Source organism: Ochlerotatus camptorhynchus, unplaced genomic scaffold (assembly GCF_037179485.1).
Source record: "Ochlerotatus camptorhynchus isolate MF236.1 unplaced genomic scaffold, CSIRO-AGI_Acam_v1.1 ptg000086l, whole genome shotgun sequence".
NCBI classification, from domain to species: Eukaryota; Metazoa; Arthropoda; class Insecta; order Diptera; family Culicidae; genus Ochlerotatus; species Ochlerotatus camptorhynchus.
In genome coordinates this window covers 1,095,340-1,121,316 of record NW_027040576.1, presented here as the reverse complement: position 1 = coordinate 1,121,316, position 25,977 = coordinate 1,095,340, and the positions used below count along the sequence as shown (strand labels likewise).

General features: G+C 40.9%; 3 protein-coding genes across 12 annotated transcripts in view; 2 read left to right on the top strand and 1 right to left on the bottom strand.

The window, feature by feature from the left end:
• The window catches only part of LOC135698437 (uncharacterized), a 49,530-nt gene extending 33,567 nt beyond the window's left edge, over window positions 1–15,963 (top strand). The window contains exons 6-11 of the mRNA XM_065218417.1: window positions 4,316–4,715; window positions 10,480–11,203; window positions 11,269–11,433; window positions 14,990–15,034; window positions 15,108–15,574; window positions 15,632–15,963. Coding sequence (XP_065074489.1) covers window positions 4,316–4,715; window positions 10,480–11,203; window positions 11,269–11,433; window positions 14,990–15,034; window positions 15,108–15,574; window positions 15,632–15,847 — 2,017 coding nt within the window. The 3' untranslated portion in view covers window positions 15,848–15,963. The remainder of the gene's footprint in view (window positions 1–4,315; window positions 4,716–10,479; window positions 11,204–11,268; window positions 11,434–14,989; window positions 15,035–15,107; window positions 15,575–15,631) is intronic.
• Window positions 15,960–16,727, bottom strand: LOC135698448 (uncharacterized). The gene has a single exon (XM_065218425.1). It carries the CDS (start codon window positions 16,709–16,711, stop codon window positions 16,010–16,012), a length of 702 nt encoding a protein of 233 aa, XP_065074497.1. The 5' UTR covers window positions 16,712–16,727; the 3' UTR covers window positions 15,960–16,009.
• A 4,162-nt stretch (window positions 16,728–20,889) lies between these two features.
• Window positions 20,890–25,977, top strand: part of Mbs (Myosin binding subunit) — a 175,794-nt gene continuing 170,706 nt past the window's right edge. For all 10 annotated transcript variants that reach the window (XM_065218435.1, XM_065218441.1, XM_065218438.1 and 7 more), the window contains exon 1: window positions 20,890–21,096. The gene's annotated coding sequence lies outside the window, so the exon portion shown is untranslated. The remainder of the gene's footprint in view (window positions 21,097–25,977) is intronic.

Genomic DNA, 25,977 nt, shown 5'->3' with positions numbered 1-25,977 from the left:
CCACCACAGAAAGGATCGAATTAGATTTTTAAATCTGTGTGTGTTGATAATTTTGATCACCATTGCAACAGTTGAACATTTGTGTATTTTTCAGTAGTGACCTATTGAAAATTAATAAAGTGTTCACTTTAGCAGATTGGTACATAAATCTCCAATCGTTTGGCTTGTTTAGAATTAAAATCCATCTGCTATTGACAGAGTTATATGTGATCAAAACCTGACCTCTTTTCGTAATGCGGTCGATTTTGGTTTTATTGAAATTGCACCCCCAATATGTTGCCGAAAGACGTAATCCGAGGTCAAAAAAAACCTTGGGATTAGTGTTTTTCCCCACACAAAAATTATATCTACAAAACAAGCATCGCATTGTACACCTAACCACATCCTTACAATCGCAGGGGAAGGAAGGGGAAGTAAATCCAACATCTACTTAAGAAGGTGCAGGGAACCCATACTACTTTCATAGATTTCTCAGGAAGCTAAGAGTTGTGTTAGTTAGAGGGCCTAATGACTTTGCAGCGTCATGTTCTCAAAAATGCTTTATTTAATTTTCCTTGAACCAACGCAATCACTGATAACGCTTCTCTAGCTTATCTCTTTGTTCTACTCGTACGCACCGAATTAGGTTTAAATAATTTTTCCTTTAAATATGAGTTCGAATTAATTGTAACGTCATCATAGCTTTATGAAAAGATTGCAATCCCAACTTCAATATAATGAACGTTAAAGCAGTTGAAGTTTCCTCTAAACCTTTGTAGTTCATTAGCAATTTCTCAGCGTCACGCACACATATGACGTGTTTGATGATTTACAATTATCTGCTGCTTGCTATTCTATCGATTCCAATCGACAGAATTGTCCAAAACGGGTCGAAAACGTTTTTACAACACTCCTAACTTCTCAGGTGAGTGCGACTATTGTCGGCAGCCTCTTTCTCTTCGGCAACCTTTCCATTTGAACTGCATGTTAATCACACGGCCAATCTGAACAACTCAGCGACTGAATTCAATTGACTCGGAGCATTTTCTTTCCCTACGAAATTTACTCATACTTGGGAAAACCTGCAGGAACTCATAGCTAATCAGGTTTTCCCAAATATGAGTAAATTTCGTAGGGAAAGAAAATGATCTGAGTCAATCGAATTCAGTCGCTGAGTTGTTCTGATTGGCCGTGCAGCTGTTCTATTATCATCGGTAACTCGAAATCTGCCGTATTTTTAAAGCGTTTATTTCATTTGAAGAAAAACCTGGCATAACAGATTTGCTCAGTCGTAAAAATGTAATCAAATTGAATACATTCAGCGATGTGTTTTGGTGAGAAAATACAGTGAAATTAACGTTCAAATTTTGGTTGCCGAAAACAGTCAATGGGTGCCGAGGCATAATTTCCCTAATAGGTTTTCATCTCGTTATTTTTAGATTTCGGTTAGTTTTAGTAGTATTAAAGTGAATTCAATCGGCCCTCGTAAACGCTAATTGGGATCGGTGTTGGAGCATTTTTAACCCGCCCTGAAGAGAGCCTCTGGCCGAGCCTCCTGATCAGCAGCAGCAGCCTCTCGATTATGAGAGTGGCGATTAAGCTGCTGCTAGCAAAGAGCTTAAAACATTCGTTACATATGCACCGCTAGATAAATTTAGATGTCCCCTTTAGTAGAAACATTCTTCTTTTCATTCAAATCCGTTCGCAAAGCGGTAAAGCGCGGGTTGTGCTTAGTAGGACGAACGTTAGATCGAAAACCCTAGGAAAGGATTCTTTTCAAATGAAACGAACTTAGCAAATTAATCCATGGTGTACAAGTTATAAGGAAAGTAACTCCCTGCACTGCGCACTTTAGATCTCAATTCACGTTTGCATACACTCATAAAATAAATCACATAACCAGTGGAAAATATCCATGTGAATTCCACATAACTTTCATGTGATCCCATAATTGTAAATTGCACGACTAAATCACATGAACTTTATGTTTCCAATGAAATCTATATGATTTCTCATATAGAATTTCTTATGCTATGTGATATTCAGATAAAAATCATTATTTTTGTTATTGGAAAAATATTATGTGCGTTCCTAATAGAAGCTAAGTGAAAACTTTTTTCAGTGTATGATCCCGAGCAAAGTCGGTTAACAAAATGAAAGCAAATCGATATTAAAGTTTGCAGTTCCTATCATAATGAAAACTCATTTTGATTTCAATTGTCGTGACATAAGTCTGATATCATATTGTGCTTTCATTATGCAGTCAAAACTTTTTAAATGAAAGCAACTTTACTTGAAGTTTTACTGTTAACGTCTTGTTTAAAATTTAATTTAAGTTCATCTGTTGTTTATGTCTAATGATTATTGTTTATTTGTTTTGTTTAACTCATTTTAGGTCATTCATTACTTGCCCGAGGTGAGATTTGAGCTCAATTCTCTAAGCGTGAGAAGCATGGATACTAAACATTTACGCCATGCCCGTATTCAGTTAAACATTATGAATGCAAAATCAGTAATCAAATTGATTTCATTGAAAGCAAGATAAGTTTTCCGTTTGATTCAACAGTGTAAAATTTTGCTCTCATTTTTGCTGTGCTAACCGTTAAGTCAACCAAAATGAGATCAACTGGAGTATTCAAAATAAGTTACATCATAACAGCAAATTTTGATTTCAATTTGATCTCCAGCTTTGCTCGGGATTCCATCCCATGACACAGTCGATTCTGAGTGATTCCCCTCTTATCATTTTCAAGGAAATAAGAACAGCAGAAATTCGGTTTAAATTGCCGATTGTGTGGCTCATTCACATTCGATAAGAGCGAAGCCGAATCTCCTTAAGGTGCAAATCAGATTGGATTCACCCTTTGTATGTATTAGTATGTTTTAAGGGATTTCAACTGGTTATGGTGCAAGGAAATTCGTGCTTATTTTTTAAAAGGTGGCAAGTATAGTAATCTCGCAGATTTAAATTTAACTATAAGATTATCTGAGAATGTAATGGCATGTCTTGTGTTCAGATTCAAAGCAAACTGATACATGTAAGAAATCGTTTACTTATTACGTAAGGGCTTATGGGGGAGGGTAGTCAAGGCTTTTCTTATTTTTGGGACTTGTTTTCTTATTTCTCGGATTTGTTAGAAAAAAAAACAAGGGGTTGACAAATCTTGAAATAGTGTTACGTAATTATTGGACGGCCGTTAAATAATAGAAATAAGCATATTAATACCGTGGACCCCCGCTAATCTGAACGACACCTCATTCATATTAACGGGGTTCATTTTTAATTTGAACTTCTAGTAACCCTATCAGCGTGTTTCTGGTTGCCTTATTTGATGTTTTGTTTTGATTCTGCGTTCCGTTTTGCAGTGTTCCATTTCGCTTTACTCCGTTCCATGTGCAAAATGACGTTTAGGCTATTTTCAGTTTGCACGCCGTGCAGATAAGCGGGGTTCAAATTAAAACCGGTCATATTACCGGGGGTCCACGGTACTAGTTAAGATACATCGAACACCATAGCACAACCTCATGTCTCCAGTTGCCAAATCTAGAAGTTGTGGATCTGAAATCCGGAAGAACCTGAAATTTTAATAAAAGTCTTTCGACGATATTGGTATGTATTATTAAAGAATAAAAATATATAACTGACATTAAGTTTGTTGAGTATTTGAATTTCCGGTAATACTAACTCTTTGTTTTGAAGTTTGTGAGATTGAAACTAATCCGTCCATAAAATGTGTTCGGAAAATTTTGTATCGACTCAAATAAATATACAACTATCAATACAGAGGCCATCAAACACGCATTTATCCCGCATTGAAAACATGATATTATGATAAAAAATCTAAATAAGCTTTTTATTAAACTGAGAGCCGGAATCGTTGCAAAATGGGGTGATTACAGTAGTGATTCTCAAACACACAGACACTCGCAAAAATTGAGCTTGTATGTTGTGACTGAGTTCAACCTTAAATAATCCATATGTTCGATTATTAGTCTGTCACCCAGCAGAAGTCAATAAATGGATACAAGGTTACAATCAACAAAGATTCAAGAGAGTTCAATCGAAGGCATGTAGAATATAGAGCTAGATAAAAAAAAATTTCATCCGATAAGCGTTCAATACTCCGTCAAGTTTAACAAAGACGCGTAATTTTTCGCCAACCCTTGCGTTCCTGTTCGTTGGAAATAAATACCTATAATACGTACACATCAGCTGTTAATCGTTATCAGCTGCAGTAGCGCTTCAACCGTAAGCAGGGCAAACCGCACGAGTGCTGTCCATCGAAATGGACAACTGCTGGATACAATTCGATTCCAACCCGTTCACCGAAAACAGCGATTCTACCGATCCTTATCGCTTTCGGTACAACGCCCGATTCCCGGAATACGGAGGCTTCACAATGCGCTTGAAATCGTTCGAAAACTCCCAGTGGAACCCAGTTGAAAGGCGGTACCTAGCGGAAGCGGGATTCTTCGAACCAGGTCGCCTGCACACGGTACAATGTTTCTACTGTGGATTGCGGATGGCGTTAGAGTGGAATGACAATGACGATCCCTGGCGGCAACATGCCAAACACGTAGGAAACGACGGTTGTGCCTATCTCTATCACATGAAGGATCAAGCATTCGTGAAAGGACAAGAGGTGGGTGAAGGTGGAGGAGCAACATGTTTCGATCGGGGTGGCGGTGAAAGCGGATGGATTCCATGCCAGGAGATGAACAGCTGTAGGCTTTGCGTATGGGAATTTTGGATGACGCCCCCGGAGGAGGACGACGACGACAGTGATTGAATTTGCTTAATATTAATGTGACAAAAAATTAAGAATACGTAAATATATATTGGTTTTCTGTTTTTTTTTTTAAATAGAAAGCCACATTTTAAATCTACTTTCATTCTTTACTCAACTGTCGAGCTGTTCAGTCCGTATTTTCGCTCGAGTTCTCGATTCAATTTTGTTTTGTTTTGTGCTGTCGCGTTGTGCCGTGGAAGTGTCGCCACCTTCTCGCGTTCTGGCAAGTTTACTTGAACTTGAAAACACAAAACAAATTGACGAGTGCACGGATGGATTTGAGTTCACTCACTCGACAATAAGTGACACAACAGCGGGGCCCTGTTTACTAAAAATGAACACATGAATAATACTCACGTAACATTTGAAACGGGTCTATCAACTTATGTACACAAAACTTGTTAAGCCTTCTTCGCGCGAACCGAATACGTTCACGTAAACTACCAACACCATCGGGCAAAGGAAATTCTCCCCTTCCCCATAGTGCTCTTGGTTTGCGTGGGCGTACTTCGGTTCTCGTGAAAAGGACCTAGCAAATTATTTACCAAAGTTGATAGGCCCTTTTCAAATGTTACGCGAGTATTATTCATGTGTTCATTTTTAGCAAACAGGGCCCCGCTGTTGTGTCACTTTTTGTCGAGTAAGTGAACTCAAATCCATCCGTGCACTCGTCAATGGTGCGTAAACGTGCCAATGAGCAGCGGGCCCTTCAAAGAAGGTGCTAATCAAGCCCAGCGCGTCGCAGGATGACGCCGGAAAACGAGTACTGCAAGCCAACCAGTATGCAGTACTCCCGGAAGAAAATGGCGATGGTGACGCCGTTCCCATTGCTAGAAGAGAGCGGATTCCCCCGCTTTTCACGCCGATGAAGGATGTTGCCAAGCTGGGTGCCGAACCAAAGATGAATACTAAGATGAAACTGTCGGAAGAAAAACTTTCAATTTTAGTGTCCTCTTTCACGGTCCCTTTCATCCAATGAATACCCCCAATAATTTTGTGGTGTTGCTGCCCCCTCGGTAAAGATGAAATTTTGCGCGCTTTTTTATCAAAACAATCACACCAAAATCAGCGATGTCCCATTTTTTAATTACTCGATTAACAATTAATCGATTATTTTTTGGTCGCTGAACTGTCATTTTTTCATCAATGAGAGTGCAAAACTTGTTTGACACGATCGGTGATGATCCTCTGCAGAAGTTAATGCTTATATCGGCATGATGTAACCGATTACAAATATTTTACTGTTCGGTTCGTTAATCGACTAATCGATTATCCGAATGAAAATCGGACATCACTAGATGAATGTGAAACGTCATTTCAAATATAAGGACCGTACATAAATAATGATAAAGTTTGAAAGGGAGCGGGTTTAATCACAAATTACGTCCCCACGGTAACTGAAATAAACACGAGTGTTCACCGGTTGGCCGAACTGGCAAAACACAAGCTGCTTCCTCGCTTCAAGTTTTGCAGCATCGGTACCAAAATCATGTGCTCCAGCCTGGAGGAGTTCAAACAAATAGGATGTTTCCTGAAGGACAACAACGTGGACTTCTTCACGCATGATCTGCCATCGAGCAAGCCACTAAAGGTGGTTTTGCGTGGATTACCGTCGTTCGAGGCGACTGCGGTGAAATACGAGCTGAAGCGGTTTGGGCTCAAGCCTTAGGCAGTGTACCCGATGAACCGGCGTCCCAACCACAACACCAGCTTCCGTGATCAGTTGTTCCTGGTGCATTTCACGAAGGGATCCACCAGTCTTGCGGCTCTGAGATCCAAAATCCAGGACCTGTTTCAGGTCATCATCAGTTGGGAGCATTATAAACCCCAACATCGTGATGTAACGCAGTGTATGAACTGCCTCTCATATGACCATGGAACCAAAAACTGCCACATGAAGACAAACTGCGGCAAGTGTGCTGGAACTCACTCCTGCGTCCTGTGAGCAAGTCGATGACATCGAGCCAACGTGTGTCAACTGCGGTGGAAACCACCAAGCCTCCAATCGTGGATGTCTCAAGCGAGTGGAGTTCATTAATATCCGTCTGAAGGCCACAATCAACAACCAGCTCGGTCGTCTCCGTAATCATCGTTCACCTTCTGTACTCACGGAAGTCCAGTACCCAGCTCTTCAGCTCCGTCAACATGTTCCGAACCTAGCCCCGCTTCCGCTCAACAACCAACAAGCCAATCCTGCGAGTATGGTTCCCAACAGTCGGACAGTTCAGCATCGTCTCGCTGCTGCTGCGACCCAGCCAATTCCAGGTTCATCCACCGCCCCTGGTTTATCATACGCTGGGACTGTCTCAGGTGAATCTGTCGACGATTCTCCGTTCACCTCGGAGGAACTTGTGACGTTCGTGGCCGAGGTCATCAGCATCATGCTCACCTGCAAGACTCGATCTGAACAGCTTCATGCTGCCTTGTCACTCGTCACCAAGTATGGACCGTGAAGCTATAAAAATTGCAAATTGACGAACAAGCATAGAGAGCTACTCGATTTCCTTAACACCAAGTAGGTCTACATTGCTATCATCACTTAGACGCATTTGAAGCCCGAACTGAACGTATTCCTTCCCGACTTCCGGTTCGTCAGACTTGATCGCACCTGCTCTGGAGGTGGAGGAGTGGCCATCGCTGCAAGACGGAACATCAGTTGCCGGCTGCTACCAAACTTCCAGCTGAAAACAATTGAAGCCATCGGAGTGGAGGTGAGCACATCACTTGGCCCAATCACCATCATCGCGGCCTACTGCCCCAAGCAAACCAACATCAGGGACGGGTCGTCAGTGGCCCTCCGGAAAGACATCATCAAACTCACCCGGAGCAGCGGGAACTTTATCATCGCTGGCGATCTGAACGCAAAACACAAAGCTTGGGGCAACGGTCAGAGCAATAGAAACGGCATTATCCTCAATGAAGACCTGCAAGAGGGCCACTATACCATCTTGGCCCCGGACTCTCCCACCGGTTGAGTCGGTCTGGGGTCCATGCGACCATCGACATCTTCGTAAGCAACATGGGACACAACATCTCGCAACCTGTGGCATTCCTGGAGCTGAGCTCGGACCACTACCCGGTGGTGGCCGAAGTTGGATCCTCGGTAAACCGATTCGAAGCCTCCCGGCGCAACTACCATCGAGTCAACTGGGCGCAATATCAACACTGCGTCGACACAACCATCGACTACGATGTCCAACCGGGGACGTCCGAATATGTTGACCGGTGTCTACAAACCATCGAGGAGGCGATTTCCCGGGCCAGGGAACAACACGTGCCAGTATCCAGACAGGTGAGTAACACTCTGAACCTTGACAGCCCTACCAAAGATCTCATTAGACTCCGTAACACCATTCGTAGGCAGTACCAGCGTACTGGCCTGCCTAACTTGAAGACCAATTGTAATCGATTAACAAAGATCATTCAGGCCAGGATGGTGGATCTCAGAAATAACGATTTTTCTAGTAAGATCTGCTATCTCCCAGATTGTGCTAAGCCCTTCTGGAAACTTACAAAAATTCTTAAAAACAAGCCTAGGCCCATTCCACCACTGACCCCACTGGATTGTCCCGGCGACCCAGTGGTTCATCTGATAACTCCTGAAGAGAAGGCTACCGCGATAGGTCAACACTTCGTCAGCTCCCATAATCTCGGACAAAACATTGTCAGCCCTCATGAATCTGAGGTTGCAGAAAATGCAACAAATCTTCTTCAGATTCCTAACAATTTTCCACAGGAATCCGAGATTACGGCTGACGAACTGTTGGCCTATATCAAATCATCTAAAAACATGAAGGCCCCAGGTTTCGACAACATCCTGAATCTGGAACTCAAACACTTGAGTTCCAGATTCTACAACCATCTGGCACTGATTTATAATCAGTGCCTCAGACTTGGCTACTTCCCCTTGTGTTGGAAGTCAGCTAAAGTCATACCCATCCGGAAACCTGGGAAGGATCCGTCCTCTCCTTCAAGTTATCGACCAATCAGCCTTCTCTCAGGGTTATCAAAACTGTTCGAAAGAGCAGTGTACCACCGGCTCCTAACATCTGCCGATGAAAACAACTTGTTACTCGAGGAACAGTTTGTTTTTCGGAAAGGTCGTTCGACCGTCCACCAGCTGACTCGAGTAACAAACATTCTCAGACCGAACAAGTCTGTTTCGAAAACATCTGCCATGGCGTTGTTGGACGTTGAAAAAGCGTTCGACAATTCTGGCATGATGGCCTGGTGTTCAAATTGCAGCAGTACGGTCTTCCAATCTTCCTAGTGAAGATAATAAACAGCTATCTATCTATGAATGGCATCACATAGTATGCTATGTGTCTCTATGAATGGCATCACATAGGATGCTGTCAACATCGGTGCCGGGGTTCCACAAGGAAGCATCCTTGGCCCCATCCTATTGAACCTGTTCACCTCCGATATGCCGGCTCTCCCTGATGGTGGATCGTTGTCTCTGTTCGCAGATGACACATCCATCGTCTACAAGGGTAGGGTCATCGGAGCTCTGACTGCCAAACTTCAGAGAGGCCTGGACGTCCTGGAGATGGAAGATCCGTATCAACGCGGCAAAGACCCAGGTCATTATCTTTCCACACTCTAAATCTCCCAGATTTGTTCCGTCGGAGAATAACAAGATCTGCCTGAACGGCACAGTGGTGGAATGGTCCAAAGAGGTCGTGTACCTCGGACTAACACTAGACAGCAAGCTTATTTTCAGGGAGCACGTTGACAAAACGAAAACCAAGTGCAACATCTTGATAAGATCGTTGTATCCACTTATCAACAGGAAGTCAACCCTGTACCTGAAAAATAAGCTTGCTGTCTACAAACAAATCATCCTTCCTGTAATCGAGTACGGTATGCCAATCTGGGAGAGTTGCGCAAAATGCCATCACCTTAAACTCCAAAGGATCCAAAACAAGATCCTTAGGATGGTCATAAACAGTCCCCCGCGGACTAGAAATTCTGAGATCCACCTCCTGGCTGGAATTCAGACATTAGAAGAACGGAGAGTTTTTAACCTGGAAAGGTTCAGAGACACCTGTCTGAAATCAAATCATCAGATCATACGTGATCTAGCACGTTAGGTTAAGTTATACTCGTAGTTAGGTAGGTTATCACTTTTTTTCAATTCAAATAAAACACATCCCCAAAGGGGTATTCTGTAAACTAGTTGAAAAACGCAAATATTAAATTAGAATATCAAATTAAACAAAGATGAAGAGCCAGGGCAGGTAGGCTAATCAATTAATATGATAAATCAATGTACTACCATAATCAACAGAAATAAACATAATTTTACTACTACTTAAATCTACTTCAAATGATCCAAAACGGAGCAGACGCATGGTACATAGTGCAAAGATTGTGACTTTCAGCTTGGTTGTGGGTGGTCATCGTTGTTCGTCTCTCATTCTTTCTCTCTCAAGGAAATTCTCTTCCTCTCCAAAGGGAGAGAGAGAGAGATCTAGGGAACGTAAAAACATAAACATTAAAACATGCCATGCTGGAGCTGGCCATGCTTTCTCGCGAGAGAAGCATGAGTAATCAGAATGCTACCCTACACAGCGAGAGCGCCAGTAAGTCGATTCATTCTTTCATGAAATTGTTGTGTACAAACAAAACAAAAAAGTGTCCACATGATAAGGGAGGAGTCTGTGGTAGATTGTCTAAAAAAGTTCTAGCTCACTATCAGTCATGGTAGTCGCCTAGGTCGAGAGTGAATCGAGGTTCTTTGAATCTCAATTGGTATTCTTCAAATCGAATCATCATGCAAACCGTGCAAAGCTTGAAGGACGGAATCTGGAACCTGCCCAACACGGTAACTAGTTTCCTAGCGAGGGACGAGATAGTTCCTAGCGGAAGCAATGATGATAATAACAACAACAGCAATGTGATGACTAACAGCGATATAAATACGAACAACGATGCCGACGACGGTGACGACCACGGCAACGGTGATGACATCACTGATAAGAATGATCCGAACGAGATTGCCGTCGAAGAAGGAGTTACCGTCACGGCAGCAGCATCGACTAATTCACTGCTATCCTACGACGATGACATTCTGGAACGTTCCCATGCCATTCCCTATGCTCTGATCAAAGAACAGTGGCAGCTGGTGTTGGACCAGGAAGCGACTATTCCGGACATGGAAACGGCCATCGTCAAGTGCAAGGATATGGTCCTACAGTGTACGGACAAGTCCGAGGAACGGAAATGGTTAGTTCGGCATTTGATTGAGCTGCGTCATCGGTTGAGGGAACTGCAGGACGTGGACAGCGATCCGGACGCAACGGCACCGGAAACGAAGGTCATCCTCGGGCATCACTTTGTCACGCACAAACAGAGTCCCAAATACAAGGTGCACTGTGATCACTGTTCCGGCATCATTTGGAATGTGGTGCAAGCCTCCTACATCTGCACCGGTAAGATTAAATGGTTCGGTACTCGAGCTTCTAAACTGACTGATAAGGGCATCTTCTTTCGACAGATTGTTCATTCGCGGTTCACCACAAGTGTATACGCAACGTGATAAGGATTTGTGCTCACGTAATCACAACCGAACGGAACCTACCGATTGAATGCATATGTCCGGAGATTGGGCTGGCCTTCCAGAAGTACACCTGTGCCGAGTGTGGAACGCAGCTCAGTTGCAGTGAGTATGAACAGTAATGCACCGTTAATGGGCATATTAGTATTACCACTCGCCCTTGATCCAGAAACGTTGGCACACGGCCAATGAGATCAACCTAAATTTGATTTCAGCTTACTCATATTCGCAAAAAGTGCAGATTTGTCCAGGAAAAACTTCCATAATATGAGAAAAGTAAGGATTGGATTCACTCAGTCTATTGGTACTACTCCTAGACTGAGTGAAATTTTGACAATTTTCCTCATTTTCCTGCAGATTTTTGGTGAGATAAATTTACTCGTCGCCAATTTTCTGCACTTTTGGCGATTATGAGTGAACTAAACTCGTTCTCATTCGCTGTGTGATAAACCTGGAAAAACCCGAGGGGGGCGCCACTATCTACGATTCAGGAAAACATGTGTTTTGCTGAGGTTAGCTGCGCGCACACTGAGCAACAGAAAGATAATTGATGACGATTCTGAAGAATTCCTGCAACAAGATAATGCAAGTAGATGCGAGAAATGAAAGAAGATTTTTCGAAGATTGATTCGGTAGTGTGAGATTTGTTAAGCATCTAGAATTGACATTTAGATGTGTCGCCCCCCTTGGAAAAATCTGGAAAAACATGAGGCAAATTTACTCATCGCTGATTTCCTGCACTTTTTGTGATTTGGCAGTTAATCAATTTTTGGATGTGGTCAACATTTGTTTCCGGCTTGTTGGAATTTTTAAAACAACCAAAAATTCCCTTTCAGTTAACGAACGTTAAGTGTAACATGATGGAAAAAGTTCCTTCTTTCAAACGAAGCAACTCCAGATCAAATAGGAAAAAAAAACTACAAGGGACAGCTCTATGGGGTTGTTCGCAATGGTGACGTAGGACTACTTGGTCTTATATAATAAATGTTATTTTGTTAACTACAGCAGGAGCTTGTGTTTTGTGTAGGAATAGGAATTTGAGCGGGTTCTTTCTGTTTATACTCTTTACTATGACGTGAATCACGTAGAGCTACTGATTCCGATCAATAGCGGTGCGGCTTCTTCCTCTTATGGATGCTCATGTGGGCTGCAGCTCGCTGCTTGCAGGCAGCCTTTCGTTGTGTACTGGAGAACACCACTCACCACGCAGTGATTGAATAAACACCGTTTGGTGAGACCAGATGGAATTCAACTTTGAAATCTGTGTTAGAAAATCGTTTTTCGCAGGCAATGATGCGGTGATAATTTTAACTATCATAGCAACAGTTGCACATTCGTGCAATTTTCAACAGTGACATTTTGAAAAATGATTAAGTCTTAATTTTAACAGATTCACAAAAAAAAATCCTATCGATAGGCGTATTAAGAACTAAAATCCATCATCTCTGGATCAAAATCAGAACACTTTCATGCCGCGATCGACTTTGGTTTTTGAAATTGCACCCCAATGTTGCCTTAAAATACATGGTATGTTAGATTTTAAGATATCTAGATAGAGCTGGAATAAGGGCATAACAACTTTTGTAAACAATTACTTCTCTCGATGGTTTCTAGGAATTCAAGGCACGCCCACGCAAACCAACATTACCGTCGGGTATGGGAAGTCTTACCCTACATAATAGTGATGTTGATTTCCGTGGGCGAGCCTTGACTTTCAAGGCATCATCGAAAGAAGTCATTGTTTACAAAAGCTGTTACGCCCTAATTCCAGCTCTATCTTGATATGGGAACTGACATCCGATTGATGACCTTGACAAATGTCCAAAAAAATACTCTTCTACAAATTTATGATGGTCCTGAAAAGGACCGTTTTGTAGTGATGGTTGAGTAATGTTGAGCTTTTAGGGTGTTAAACACAGATGAGGCTGGTGAGCTGTATGTTGTTTGGAATGAGGATGACGCGTTTGCCATAGATGGCCCACAGTGACTCACAAAGAGTTACTGATTCTGATCAATAGCCGTGCGGCTTCTTCCTCCTTCTATGGACGCTCATGTGGGCTGCAGCTCGCTGCACTGGAAAACAATATTCAACGCTACGCGCTGAAAGCACTGCTGCTGCTAATGCCGACGACCGGACACCACCACACACGGTGATTTGAACTGATAGCTAGCTGCTTGCGGGGAGCCTTTCGTTGTGTACTAGAGAACACCACCTCTCAGCACGCGGTGATTGAAAGAACACCGTTTGGTGAAACCATATGAAATTCTGCTTTGAAATCAGTGTTAGGGAATCGATGATCATTTTAATTATCATAAAATCATATTATCATATCATTATAATTATCATAGCAAAAGTTGCACATTCGTGCAATTTTCAGTAGTGAGATTTTGAAAAACGATAAAGTCTTAATATCAATAGATGCATAGAAATATTTTCGATCGATTGGTGATAAAATTCTTGAAATTGGTTCAGAGGCAGCTGAGTTATTAACGTTCAAAATCTTTCATAATTTTGTTACTTGTTCCGTTTTTGGTATTCACAAAGTGTACCCCCATATAGAAATCACAGACGTAGTCCTACGTCAAAAACTTATTTCAGACTCCAACTTCTCAGATTTCTATGGGGCAGATGGGCAGAGATTGAAATTTGTGCTGGAATTTAGCCATTTTTTTAGATGTGCGCAATGCACCTCAGCAAGCCGGCGTTGCTAGTTCGTCGATCGTCTTTCCACTTTTGTTGCAGCTCTGACAATATTTTCATTACAGTCCTTTTGACAGCATTCCACGTGCTTCCACGCTTGTTGATGATCATTATGCTAATGGTATGCATTTCATCTCATCATCCAATCCAGTGGAACTAGCTCTTAGCTTCAGGTCTTGACAAGTAGGATCCCTTAGTGTGAGCCCTTGCGGCACGTCAATCTTATTCAATAGAAAATCTAGAGGTCTCTAATAGCGAATTTGTTTTTGATTCATTTCCAAGCTGGATCGGGTATCGGCTTGTTGTCTGTCAAACGTCAGTTTAAACGTTTGTTTTTGTAATTTGGCTCGGGTTGAGGCTCGCACTGACAATAAGCTCGGGATCACACGGGTTAGAACTGGTTCCAACCTGGATAATAAACAAATTCGCTATAAGGTAGGCTTGCACAAAGTTCAGCGCAAGGGGTAGACGGGGCAAGATCGCCACCCGATTCAAGATGAGCACCATTTTACATTTTTTTTTTTATATATTTGAAAACTGCACATACGTATCTTTCAACAATGATCCTCAGATGCAACATTCCAAAAATGCTTTAGAAATATTCAATAATGACCAAGAAATTGATACGACAGATACGAGAAACCTCAAATGCAAGTTTCATTACTCCTGCAAAATAAGAGATGAACTAGCCTCAGGCTAAAAATCTCTAAAATAAAGAAAAAAAAAAAAAAAAAAAAAAAACTCCTGCAAAACTCCAAAACTACGGCTTTCAAGGCAAGGACTCGAAGGTGATCTAGTGTACTTACCGATAACTACAAAACCAAATTTACAAGACAAATATAGCAAACGATGGGCATACCAAAAGAATTCAAAGAGTCATTCTGGAGAACTCCTAATGATCTATAACCAAATTATGATTTGATTGTATTAAACCATTTCCATTTTTTATATCATGCCAAGATGCTTCAACTGCTGTTAGTTGCTTTGGATTGGAATTGAAAGCAGGTATTTACAAGCCCTCGCAAATCTAACAGCAAATCAATAACTCCATGCCTTCTGTTTCACTGCTTCCCAATAGAGAAACTCAACAGCATCGTACCCCGCCTATGCGACTACTCGGGCCTGTACTACTGTCCGGCGTGCCACTGGAACGACACCAGCATCATACCGGCTCGGGTGATGAACAACTGGGATTTTGTACCGCGTAAGGTCGGTCGCGCTTCGCTACAGCAGATCCGGTTGTTATACGATCGACCGATTATCAATCTAGAAGAACGGAATCCCCGATTGTTTCAGTTTGTGCTCAAGTTGGTAGTAGTTAAGAAGCTCCGGCAGAAACTAACGCAAATGCGACGCTACTTGACGGTCTGTCGTATAGCCGATGAATTAAGGCTGGTTCGTGAGAGCATTGGGAACAAACGGCACTTGATGCAGACGGTGGACATGTACAGTGTGGCGGACTTAGTTGCAGTGGAGAATGGAACGCTGCCAGAGTTTCTTCGTAAGGTACATAGTAACTTCGAGAGACACATCAGAAACTGTGTGGTAAGTTGAGGAATCACTACTGGAAGCAATTTGAATTATTCGATTTTCCCACTGCAGATCTGCTCCGCAAAGGCTTACCTTTGCGAGGTGTGCAACAATGACGAAATACTGTTCCCGTTCGACGATGGTGCCATCGCTTGTACTCGATGTAATTCGATTTCACATCGGGCATGTCATGTACGCAAGAATATGCAATGCTTGAAATGCACCCGGTTGCGCATTCGCGAACAGCAGCTACGTAACGAAATTTTGGATGCCGCTAATGGAAATTAATCAGGAAGCTCTCTAGAAACACGCTTTTACGCTTTTATGGCCGTGTCATCTTAACCAAAGCTTAAACGATCATGCACAAACGCTTTACTTGACATAAAATGCAAAACATAAATTAATTACAGTTTATTTCTATCACTTCACACGAGATCTAGCGCTCTGAAATTATTGCTGAACTTCCGTAAAAGTAACCAGGTGAACACCAAGTTGCTTAAGTAGCTCATACTGTTCCCTTATGATTCTGTCCTTTTCAAGGAGCTCCCTAGCAAGCAGTTCCACTTTACCTCGTTCATTTAGCAAATCTTCCGACAATCTCGTATGCTCTTCTACATTACAATCAATCACCAGCGGTTGAAGATCCGTCTCTAACTTTAATTGAGCCGGGTCCTCGGTTAGAACAATCGTAGCCAGCTGTCCGTCATTGTCAACGCTCCCATCTATCGAACCATCCGGAATACTTTCGCTATACTCTATCACATCGTTGAAAATCTCTTCCTGTTGCATTGTCACCTCGTCTATCTGATAAACGTCTCCAATTACCTGTTGTTGCTGCTGTTGCAATCCGACCACCGATTTTCGCACCGACGAATTACCGCCATCGATTTCCGTATAAACCGTGACCGGAAATACCGAAGGAACGGCCGTTCCCGTAAGCTGACGCGTCAGGAAGTCCTTCTTTTGAAAATGGCGCTGACACAGCCGCGGCGGTTCCCGGGAACTTGCGTCGATATCGAATTCACGGAGGCCGCATGCCTCCAGCCACCGGTACCACATTGGACAGCCGCGGGCTGGGAATTTGAACAACCGACAGCTGGGCTCACGCTGACGGGTATTCTTACACACTAGACACTTGCGGCCGTACTGCATTTCGAGTGCCGAACTGTTTTTTTTAACTCAGAACACACTATTATTGATTATATTTTGTTTTCAGGCATTACATTAAAAAATATTACGAGATTACTAGCAAAATGTTTATACTTTGGCTTCAGCTAGTTTTGTTTTTATTATTCATAAACAAAAAAAATCATCTATACTAACCAGGGACGATGCAAGGAGAGTATCATTGCTCAATTATATGTGCCCAACGGTTTCACATGCACGCTAAAAATAATTAAACTTGCGTGGAAAGGTACACCCAAAAGATTTTCAAATCTAAGTAGATTAAAAGTTACGCTAAATCGCAACTCTTCTTACCGACTCATAGCTTGGTATAAACCAGGTGTCTGGCAACTCTATATATCAATCCTATACGTTGACAGTGTAGGCAACATCACGGGCCTTATTTAAATACGGCCCGCCTGACGTATACATGGTGGAAAGGGACGGAAAATCGTGTTATAAGCAGAAAGACAAGGGCAGATGATAGCATCAAAAACATGGCCGCCAGCCAGGCCCCTGGTATAAAGAGAGAGAATACACACTTAGTATAAAAATGATTTATGCAAACCCGAGTGCAAACCATAGTACACAGAAAAAAGTTGTTGAATATAACATCCAAACTGCTGCAACCAGGTCAATCCATCGGTTCCCTAATAAAATTGTTATGGTTATGTTGCTTAACGACGTGTTCGGGGTATCATCTAAACAATTTGTAGTATAGTTCTATTATTTGGATTATCGTTCGTTTATGGTAATGTTGTATTAGGGTTGAGTAATATAACGTTGTACCACAAACGAAGTGACAGACGACTAACTGGCGAAGAAATCCATCAAAATAATGTGGTTCACTGTAATAGAATTTTCTTGGAAGCTTGTGCCATCATCCACCAGATGGGTTAGTTTTTTTGGTTTGATTTGAACAAAGTTGATTTTGTGTATAATGATTCTTTGACAGTGTGCAAAGAGTGTATCATTTTGTCATTTTTTTATGCATTTCAGTTTTGAGTAGACTGAAAGAGATAGAACCAACAATCAATACGAAACTAATGATTTTAAAAAGGCTCACTACTTGACTAGCCTATTGGTCCCAAGCAAACGATTAACGTACCCCATTCTAGTCGAAATTCTACTACTACAAAATATTTGTTTTGATTCGCTATGAAAGTTTGACAGTTAAACTGAGGGGTTAGTGGATTTTCCTCGGGATTTTCCTATGTTTCGAGGGGTGAATCGATTAGCTTGGGACCGAAGAGAGTACCAGAGGTGAGCCAAAAACTTGAGCACGTTATTTCGAGACCTTCTAGAGTTACCTCTATGATAGAACCAAAACATTCTAATACATTTGGTGAAAATGCTAGTACAATCCAGTAGTAGCATAGATTACTGATAAGACCAGACATAAGACCACTGGGTACCGAAGAAAATCATTATTATTTTTGGCTCACTCAGTACCAGAACAACGGTCCCAAGCAGTCCCAAGCTATTTCACTCACCCCTGCATGTTCTGCATGAATCCACACACCCCTGATGTTAAACTTTCATAGCGAATCAAAACAAACATAGTGTAGTAATAGAATTTCAACTAGAATAGGATACGTTAATCGTTTGCTTGGGACCAATAGGCTACTAAAGTGGTGAGCCAATTTAAAATCGTTAGTTTCGTATTGATTGTTGGTAGTAGTGTTGCCATGTGGTACAATCCAGTAGTAATGGTGTTGCCATGTGGTACACTGAAAAATTGAAATAGCAGGTTAGTCACCAAAGCTTTCGAGCCGCTCCGTCGAAATACCTCTACAATATAGGAATCGAGACTTTGCAACATAAGTTTTGCGAATGCCCTCGAGTTGCTGCAGCCAGTGGCAGCGGTAGGGACGCAGCAATAGGTGCAGGATAATTTAATTTGAACGAGCTATTATTGAAATGTCCTGCAGGACCGCTTTCACTCGATATCGTTTGGATGTCATTGACATGGACAAAAGGGTAAGGACCTCCTTCACGCGATTTTTTTTTGGTTCACCTAGCTGTTTTTTTTTTTTAGTGTACCTGGTGCACCCGGTACTAGAGCAAAAGACAGCAATTTGTACCAGAACAGGTGTCAAAAGTGACACTTTTTGCCAGTGGTGGCGGGGGGGACACCCCTCACCATCCCTCTCCAAAGGGGGAGTTTGGTAAAGAGAGATGAAAAAACCGATTTGTACCTTCCTTAAAAGTTGTTCTAGCTCGCTATTCTAATATCTATATGCAATCTTCACACTGCCGTACTCTAACGGAACTATTAACTCTATGCTTTCATCTACTCCATCTATCGTATAAAAATTACCACTACAGTCTGTTATTTGAAATTAGCATCTTCAACTATGAAAAAAATGGTTTGAAGCGAGAACGATACCATCGAGTTTGACATGACGTGCGTACTTTGGTATACATTTAATGAATACCTCCCCGTTATTCGGCCTTAGTATAATTATCAAGTCATATTTTATTCTGGCTAATGTATAAACATTGGTAAACCATAAAAAGATTAAATTATAATCTTTCTTTGAATAGTAATAATTTTGAGTGTATAGAAAATCAAAAGTGCGAGTTTCGTAAGGGATCGTCCATTAATTATATCACACTTTTAGGGGGGAGGGGGGATTTTGGAAACTGTGACGAGCCATACAAAAAAAAATTAAAGTCCATACATAAAATGTGTCAAAGGGGAGAGGGAGGTTGAAAATGGGACAAATTTGCGTGACATAATTAATGGAACTTCCCTAGGCAAAAAACAAGGCCAGAACGGAACCTAGGTCGGAACCTTAAAATAGGCAGAATTTTAGAAAAGGCAGAATAATTCTTAAATAGCAGAATCCCAGGTTAAATTCCAAAAGCATCATAAGGACACGAGTGGCATGCACGTATATAATTCCACACATTTTTAATGATGAATTTTCATGTGAAACTCCACATGATTTTCATGTGACCACACATAAACAGAATCCACCCAGAAGCACACATCAAATTTTTTTGAGTCAAATCAGTGCCAACATTTCAAAGGGGCGTAATTGCATTTGTAAACAATGGCTTTAGCCGTCGATTTTTCGCGAATAAAAGCTCACTCATGAAAAATAATGACACCAGCAGGTAGAGGAATGTTTCCTCTACCAGCTAGCATTGTTATTTTGGAGAGGTAAGATTTCATTCGCGAGAAATTGACGGCTAAAGTCATTGTTTACAAAAGCAATTACGCCCCTTTGAACTGTTGGCACTGAAATGAATAGTATGTGTGGTTACACATGACTTACGTTCCTTTCGAGGTTCCTTTGTGTGTATGTGTATGGTTGTGATTTATGCGGGTAGTGAACATCGTACCGGTGGGAATGGTCTTACAAAACCCAACAAACGTGACTGAATGACATTCGATCGTCACCGAGTCGTTACCAAACTTCATCGTGTGACATACACAGAAAAACAAAACTACCCACCGCTTGGGTTTTTTAAACTCAAATTTGAGTTATTTGACCTCTGTCCATTTCATTTCCTCTCGCTATTGTTGTCAAAAATAGAACGAAAGATTCGACTCAACCGTCTAGTTCCGTACAAGAAGCCAAAATTGAGTAATATGCGATATACCCAAATTTGAGTTAATTGAACTTAATTTTGGGTAGAAAAAAATGAAAATTACTTAGCGATGGGTAATTTTTTTTGCCGTGCTTAAATGCAAACTACTTTGAGCCGGTTTACCCAAATTTGGCTTATTGTACGGAACATGGGAGATGAGTGAAAAGAACTTAATTTTGGGTTGTTTTGAATTTCTGTGTACGCACACTTTTGCTTCGTAAAAAATTTCACACACACAACTACCAGGAACAGGTCAGAAAGTGAAACGATAGCTGTATGTGGTTGGTTTTACACTCTATTTCAAAACTACCCCAAACTCAAAACTCATATCGGTCAAAAGTGATGCTTCTTAAAAATGAGTAAACTAAGTTGGGAGTGACAAGTTGACAAATAGAAAACATCTTCTTGAATCCGATCGATGATGTTCATTTGTCAACTTGTCAATCTCAACGTAGTTTACTCATTTTTGAGTAGCTCCACGTTTGTCCCATATGAGTACATTCTACTCAAATATGGGTTGTTTTGAAATAGCGTGTACTTCGCTAACCAGCCAGGCCATCGACTAGCTAGCGAGTTCGAGTTCGGATCGGAACGTTTGAGTTGCGAGTCGAGTTCGAGATCGCCGTTTCATTACAACTCAATCCGTTTTTGTGTGTGGCGAGCTGAAAGTCAGCACCAGCAGAAGCAGAAGAGTGGCCATATTCGTCTTGAAGTTTTGAGATCAATTTTTTCCTGTTCCTGGATTTGGGATTTCTCTCCTCGGTGTGACGAAGGCAAGTGTGAATAGTGCGTAAGAAAATTGTGCAGGAAAAGTTCCATATTGTGTGTGCGGTTTGCTGCGAAGTTGGAATTGGATTTTTTCGAACCCGTTTCGCAATTTGACACCTTCACTACTGATGGTGGTGCTCACCCAGGGGGACCCATTTTGTGTGACTCTGGTCGTCTCTGTGTGCTGCTGGAGAAAGTCTGTGGTGCGCTCCGTGTGCTGATTTGGTGTCCCCTTCGCTAAGCTCCGCAGAATCGGGAAGAGGCCTAAGGCCCGAATTCGGTTTTCCCCTCGGTGCGCATGGATTGGAAGTGACGTTTTTCACCTCGGAAAAGTGCAGGTTATTTTTAATTTCTTCCAAATAAGAGCATTTTTCGACGAGTTTCCGCGGAGTGCGAAGAAAACGAGAATAAGAAGAAACCCGCAAGTACGTTTCTCGATTGGCTTTATTTTTTTTTTGCTGCTCGCAGAACAGAACAGAAGATTGACATCTCAGCTCGGTGTAACCTTTCGGGACGAGAGAGAGACACAGCAGAGAAAGCCTTGAAAAGTGCGATCCGGGTTCCCGGCCGTGAGGATATTTTTTTTTTGTTTCTTGCCTTAGCTGTAAGAGTTCCTGTGGCGGAGTCTCTCAATCGCACCCAATGCCATCCAAACTTTGCGGTTGAGTGCGCGGGTGTAGTGTGGGGGACAACGATCGCGGAAAAAAATAGGCGAGAAACGTCAAAATCTTGGCTAACTGATGTGCGTAAGTGCTTGTCAAAAAAAGTTAAAAGTTACATTTAAATAAAAGTGATTGGCTGGTTTCAAAAAGGCCTGATGTGAGTGTGGATAATTATTGTATTCATGAACTATTTGTAATTTTGTTTTGCAATTTGGGGCAAACATTTCCATTTAAATTAAATTACTGTATTCATCTGTTATTTATCCGTACCGTGTGGGAACGCAATCCATACACCTAAGCACAGGAGAATATTTAAAGCTCAACATATAACTCGATATTGATGTGACCATCGAGTTATAGAATAATTATCGACTTAAAGAATTAAATCGTCCGTAATTTTAAGAATAATCTCGAAATATTCTATTTACTGTAATATCTGGCCTTATTTACCCACTTTAGTTCGAGAAGCTGTTGAATCCATTTACGGAAGTTCTGAGTAGCTAGTTAATAATACAGCCAATGTGAACAAAGCCACACAATTAAACTGTAATTGTAATTGTAATTTATTTAGTCAAACGTAATCGTAATCGGTTGATGAACTCTTTATCATGACAAGGAAAAAGTACTTACATTTCATGAAATTCAATTTATTTATTTGTCGTCAATCATGTTTGTAGACCGTTTTTGTTACATTGATTATCTTAAACACTAGTTCACTTAAATTCATCCAGCTTTGTCTAAGTACAATATGTATGGGCCTATATAAATAGATTTAAATAAATATTGTTTTAGTTTGGTTTTGGACATTTTAAAGTCAATAGTATCGCTATGTTTATTGCACATAGTCATCATTTGATTGATAGGCCCAAATTTGACATAGTTTAGGTTAAAGAAGAAAACTCAATTTTGAGTATTCCTGATGTTCCATTGAGTGAAAATTACCTAACGATCAATCGAATGGAATAGGTAAAACTTACCCAACGTTGGAATTTTTTTAAAATAATTTTCCTTTCTGTACTATAGAAATTAACGCATATATAACAACCAAAGATAAATTGAATTTATTGGAACCAATTTAAATTAATACACAGCAATTAATATGCACTTCCGCAATCTCTCGTCCTCTAGAAAATCGTCCGCAGCAAAATAAATCCTCGTCGCCCTTATAGGGTAGAGAACTGCTTCGGCCTAATCGCCTATTTTGGGCCTATCGAGCAGAAAACTTCAAATAAATCCATGATTTCAGAGTTAACAAGTCAATTATGCGTTTTTACGATACTTAAGTTAATAAGCTACGGAACGAAGTCAATGGGAACACGTGATTAGAAGGTTTGCACTCATTATTCCCAAAAACAAAAGAAGCGCTCCGACCGAATCAATTTTTATCTTCATCCGAAAGGCCGAAGTGAATTCATTGGCGTTTCAATGCGCTAGGCCGAGCTTAGAATCCGTAGGCCGAGTTTGGCGTCAAGAAGCAGTGTTAGACTTTTGACAATATCTCAATGGTTGGTTTCTCTTTATCAACTCTTACGGTACACACGGAAAGGTAAATACATTTGGAAGCCATCAGTAATAATAACATTCCGTTTGGTGCTAAACTGCGCTAGATTAAAAAGGACTAAGTGCGGGTTGTGCTTAATAGGCCGGAAATGGGGTAGTTAACCCTACCAAGTTCGACTTTTGGGATGGTCGAAGCAAACCTGTTGTAGAAGATACAAATTATTTTTTCTGTAAACAATGGAACTAAAAACACTCACAATTTACCATCATCCAAACTTTTCTTGTCACCCTAACGAGAATACTAATAGGATAACTAATGAAGCACGAACGGATGCGATGGACTACACAAAATGACAGCATCGACGCAGCACAGGTTGCTATGATTTTCATCAAAAAATAAGTTAAAAGTACCCAACGGTGAAAACATGACGGCTGAGTACTTTTAACTGGAAATTGAGTTATTTTTTACTTTGATGAATATTTCAAGATATCCTTCGTTAATTACTTTATCCAACACAATTCACAAACGTGTAACTTTTAAACAATTACGGAAAGTGTTATATCAATCGATATCGAAAAATATTACGTTTTGAGCTTAACCCTGATTAACAGAAAATAAACTTAAATTTGAGTTCATCTATTCTTACTCAATAGATGAGTAAATTTGAACCAATGTCACTTTTCTGATACACTCAACGGTGGACCTCAAATGATAGAACCCAACCTTGAGTTTTTTTTTTTAATTTTGAGTATTTTTTCTTACCGTGTACGATGATCATTTGTGGAAACTTTTCAAAATTCATCATATTGAGTATTTTTCTCAGTCGAATTTTTCTAGCTCTGAGATTTGGAACAAATTTTTCCTCGGATTTTTTTACGGTTTAGGGAAATTGCAATCGAGAAAACCATTTTCACATACAGTATTTTCGTGTGTGAAAATTTCGTATCTTTCAATGGTAAACATTTCAGAGTGGTAGGGTTAACTTCCTAGTGTTTGGGCCCATACATTAATTTCGAAGGACAGCATTTTTCGACTATTTTCCACTAGCAACCTAAAATATTAATTTGACGCAAGATAACGCATTGCTCTAAGGAAAACAGGAGGATTTTATCGATCGGACCAAATCCATAGGCCAACATTAGAACCATTTCTCCAATATCGTTTTTTAGTTAAAGCTCGATTCAAAGTAAATCTGGACGCACGGTTTAATACATCATCGCGCCCCTGTTGGTTGGAACAAAAAACGTTTGACAGGCATTTGTTGATGTTTCATTGACGAAGAAATTGGTGAAAAGTTTTTCTAGATTGATCGACGCATCCTAATATTACGGTTCATGGAACATGAGAAAAAAAAAAAATTAATTGTGCACAAACATCTAGAGAACCCTTCGTGGTCTGCCTCAAAAATAGCAAAAGTGTTAAAATTTCCAAAGTCAACGGTGAGTCTTGTAATTAAACGTTACAAGGATACTCTGAGTGTGGATAGAGCACAGCGCATCAATCATAAAAGTGGCACTAGGGACAAAGAACTGAGGAGAATGGTGTACGTGGAACGTGAAAAGCAACCCAGGTGTCTCCATACGTGATTTGGCAAAGAAATACGATTCCAACTTTTCCACCGTGCGTAACATCCTTTCAAGAGAAGGATACAAGTCTTTTTGTGCCAGTAAACATCCGAATCGCTCCCTGAAACAAAATTTAGTGGTAAAAAAGCGAGCACGATTACTATACGAACGGGTTTTGACGAAATTTGATGGCTGTATTTTAATGGATGACGAAACATATGTCAAAAAAGATTATAAACAAATCCCCGGACGAAAATTTTACCTGGCAACTGGTCGTGGGAATGTCCCTTCCAGGTATAAATTTGTTTTTGCTGATAAGTTTGCTCGGAAACTAATCATTTGGCAAGGAATCTGCAATTGTGGCATTAAAATTAAGGTTTTCATCACATCTCACACAATGACGTCGAAGGTTTGCATTAAAGAGTGTCTTAAAAAGCGGATTTTACCCTTCATTCGGCAACACAAGACCAACGTTATGTTTTGGCCGGATCTAGCCAGCTGCCATTACTCTAAGGAGGTACTAGAATGGTATACTGCAAACAATGTTAATTTCGTCGCCAAAGAGATTAATCTTCCGAATTGCCCTGAGTTCAGACCGATCGAAAAATATTGTCAAGCGAAAACTTCGAGGATGCGGTAAAGAAGTGACAAATGCACAACAAATGCGTTTAAAGTGGAATAAGTTCACTGGTAAAGTTTCACCAGCGACTGTGCAGATCATGATAGCATCGATCACAAGTAAAGTGCGACAGTTCGTTTGAAACGGTGAAATGTAATAACTTGTTATACATCGTTTGGAAGCTGAATAAATACCCTTTTGTTTGACGTTTTGATCAATCGTGTATGTTGTTTAATTCTTGAGTTAACTTGAATGTGTCCAAATTTATTTTGAAACGGGCTTTATGACCAAAAAACTAACGGTTGATCACGCGCATAAAATCGATAATTTTTTAAGATTTAAACCGGGAAAAATGGGAATTTTTCACGATATTTTCTTAACAACACATGTAACTTTTAGTGCACAGTGTAAAATACCGGTAGTTTACAATCGATCCTAACGTATAACTAATTTCTGACAAAAATCCATACAGGACTGTTATGCTTTTATGGGTAGTATGATAGCTTTTACCACAGCTGGATGTCAGGTTAAGAAAGCAC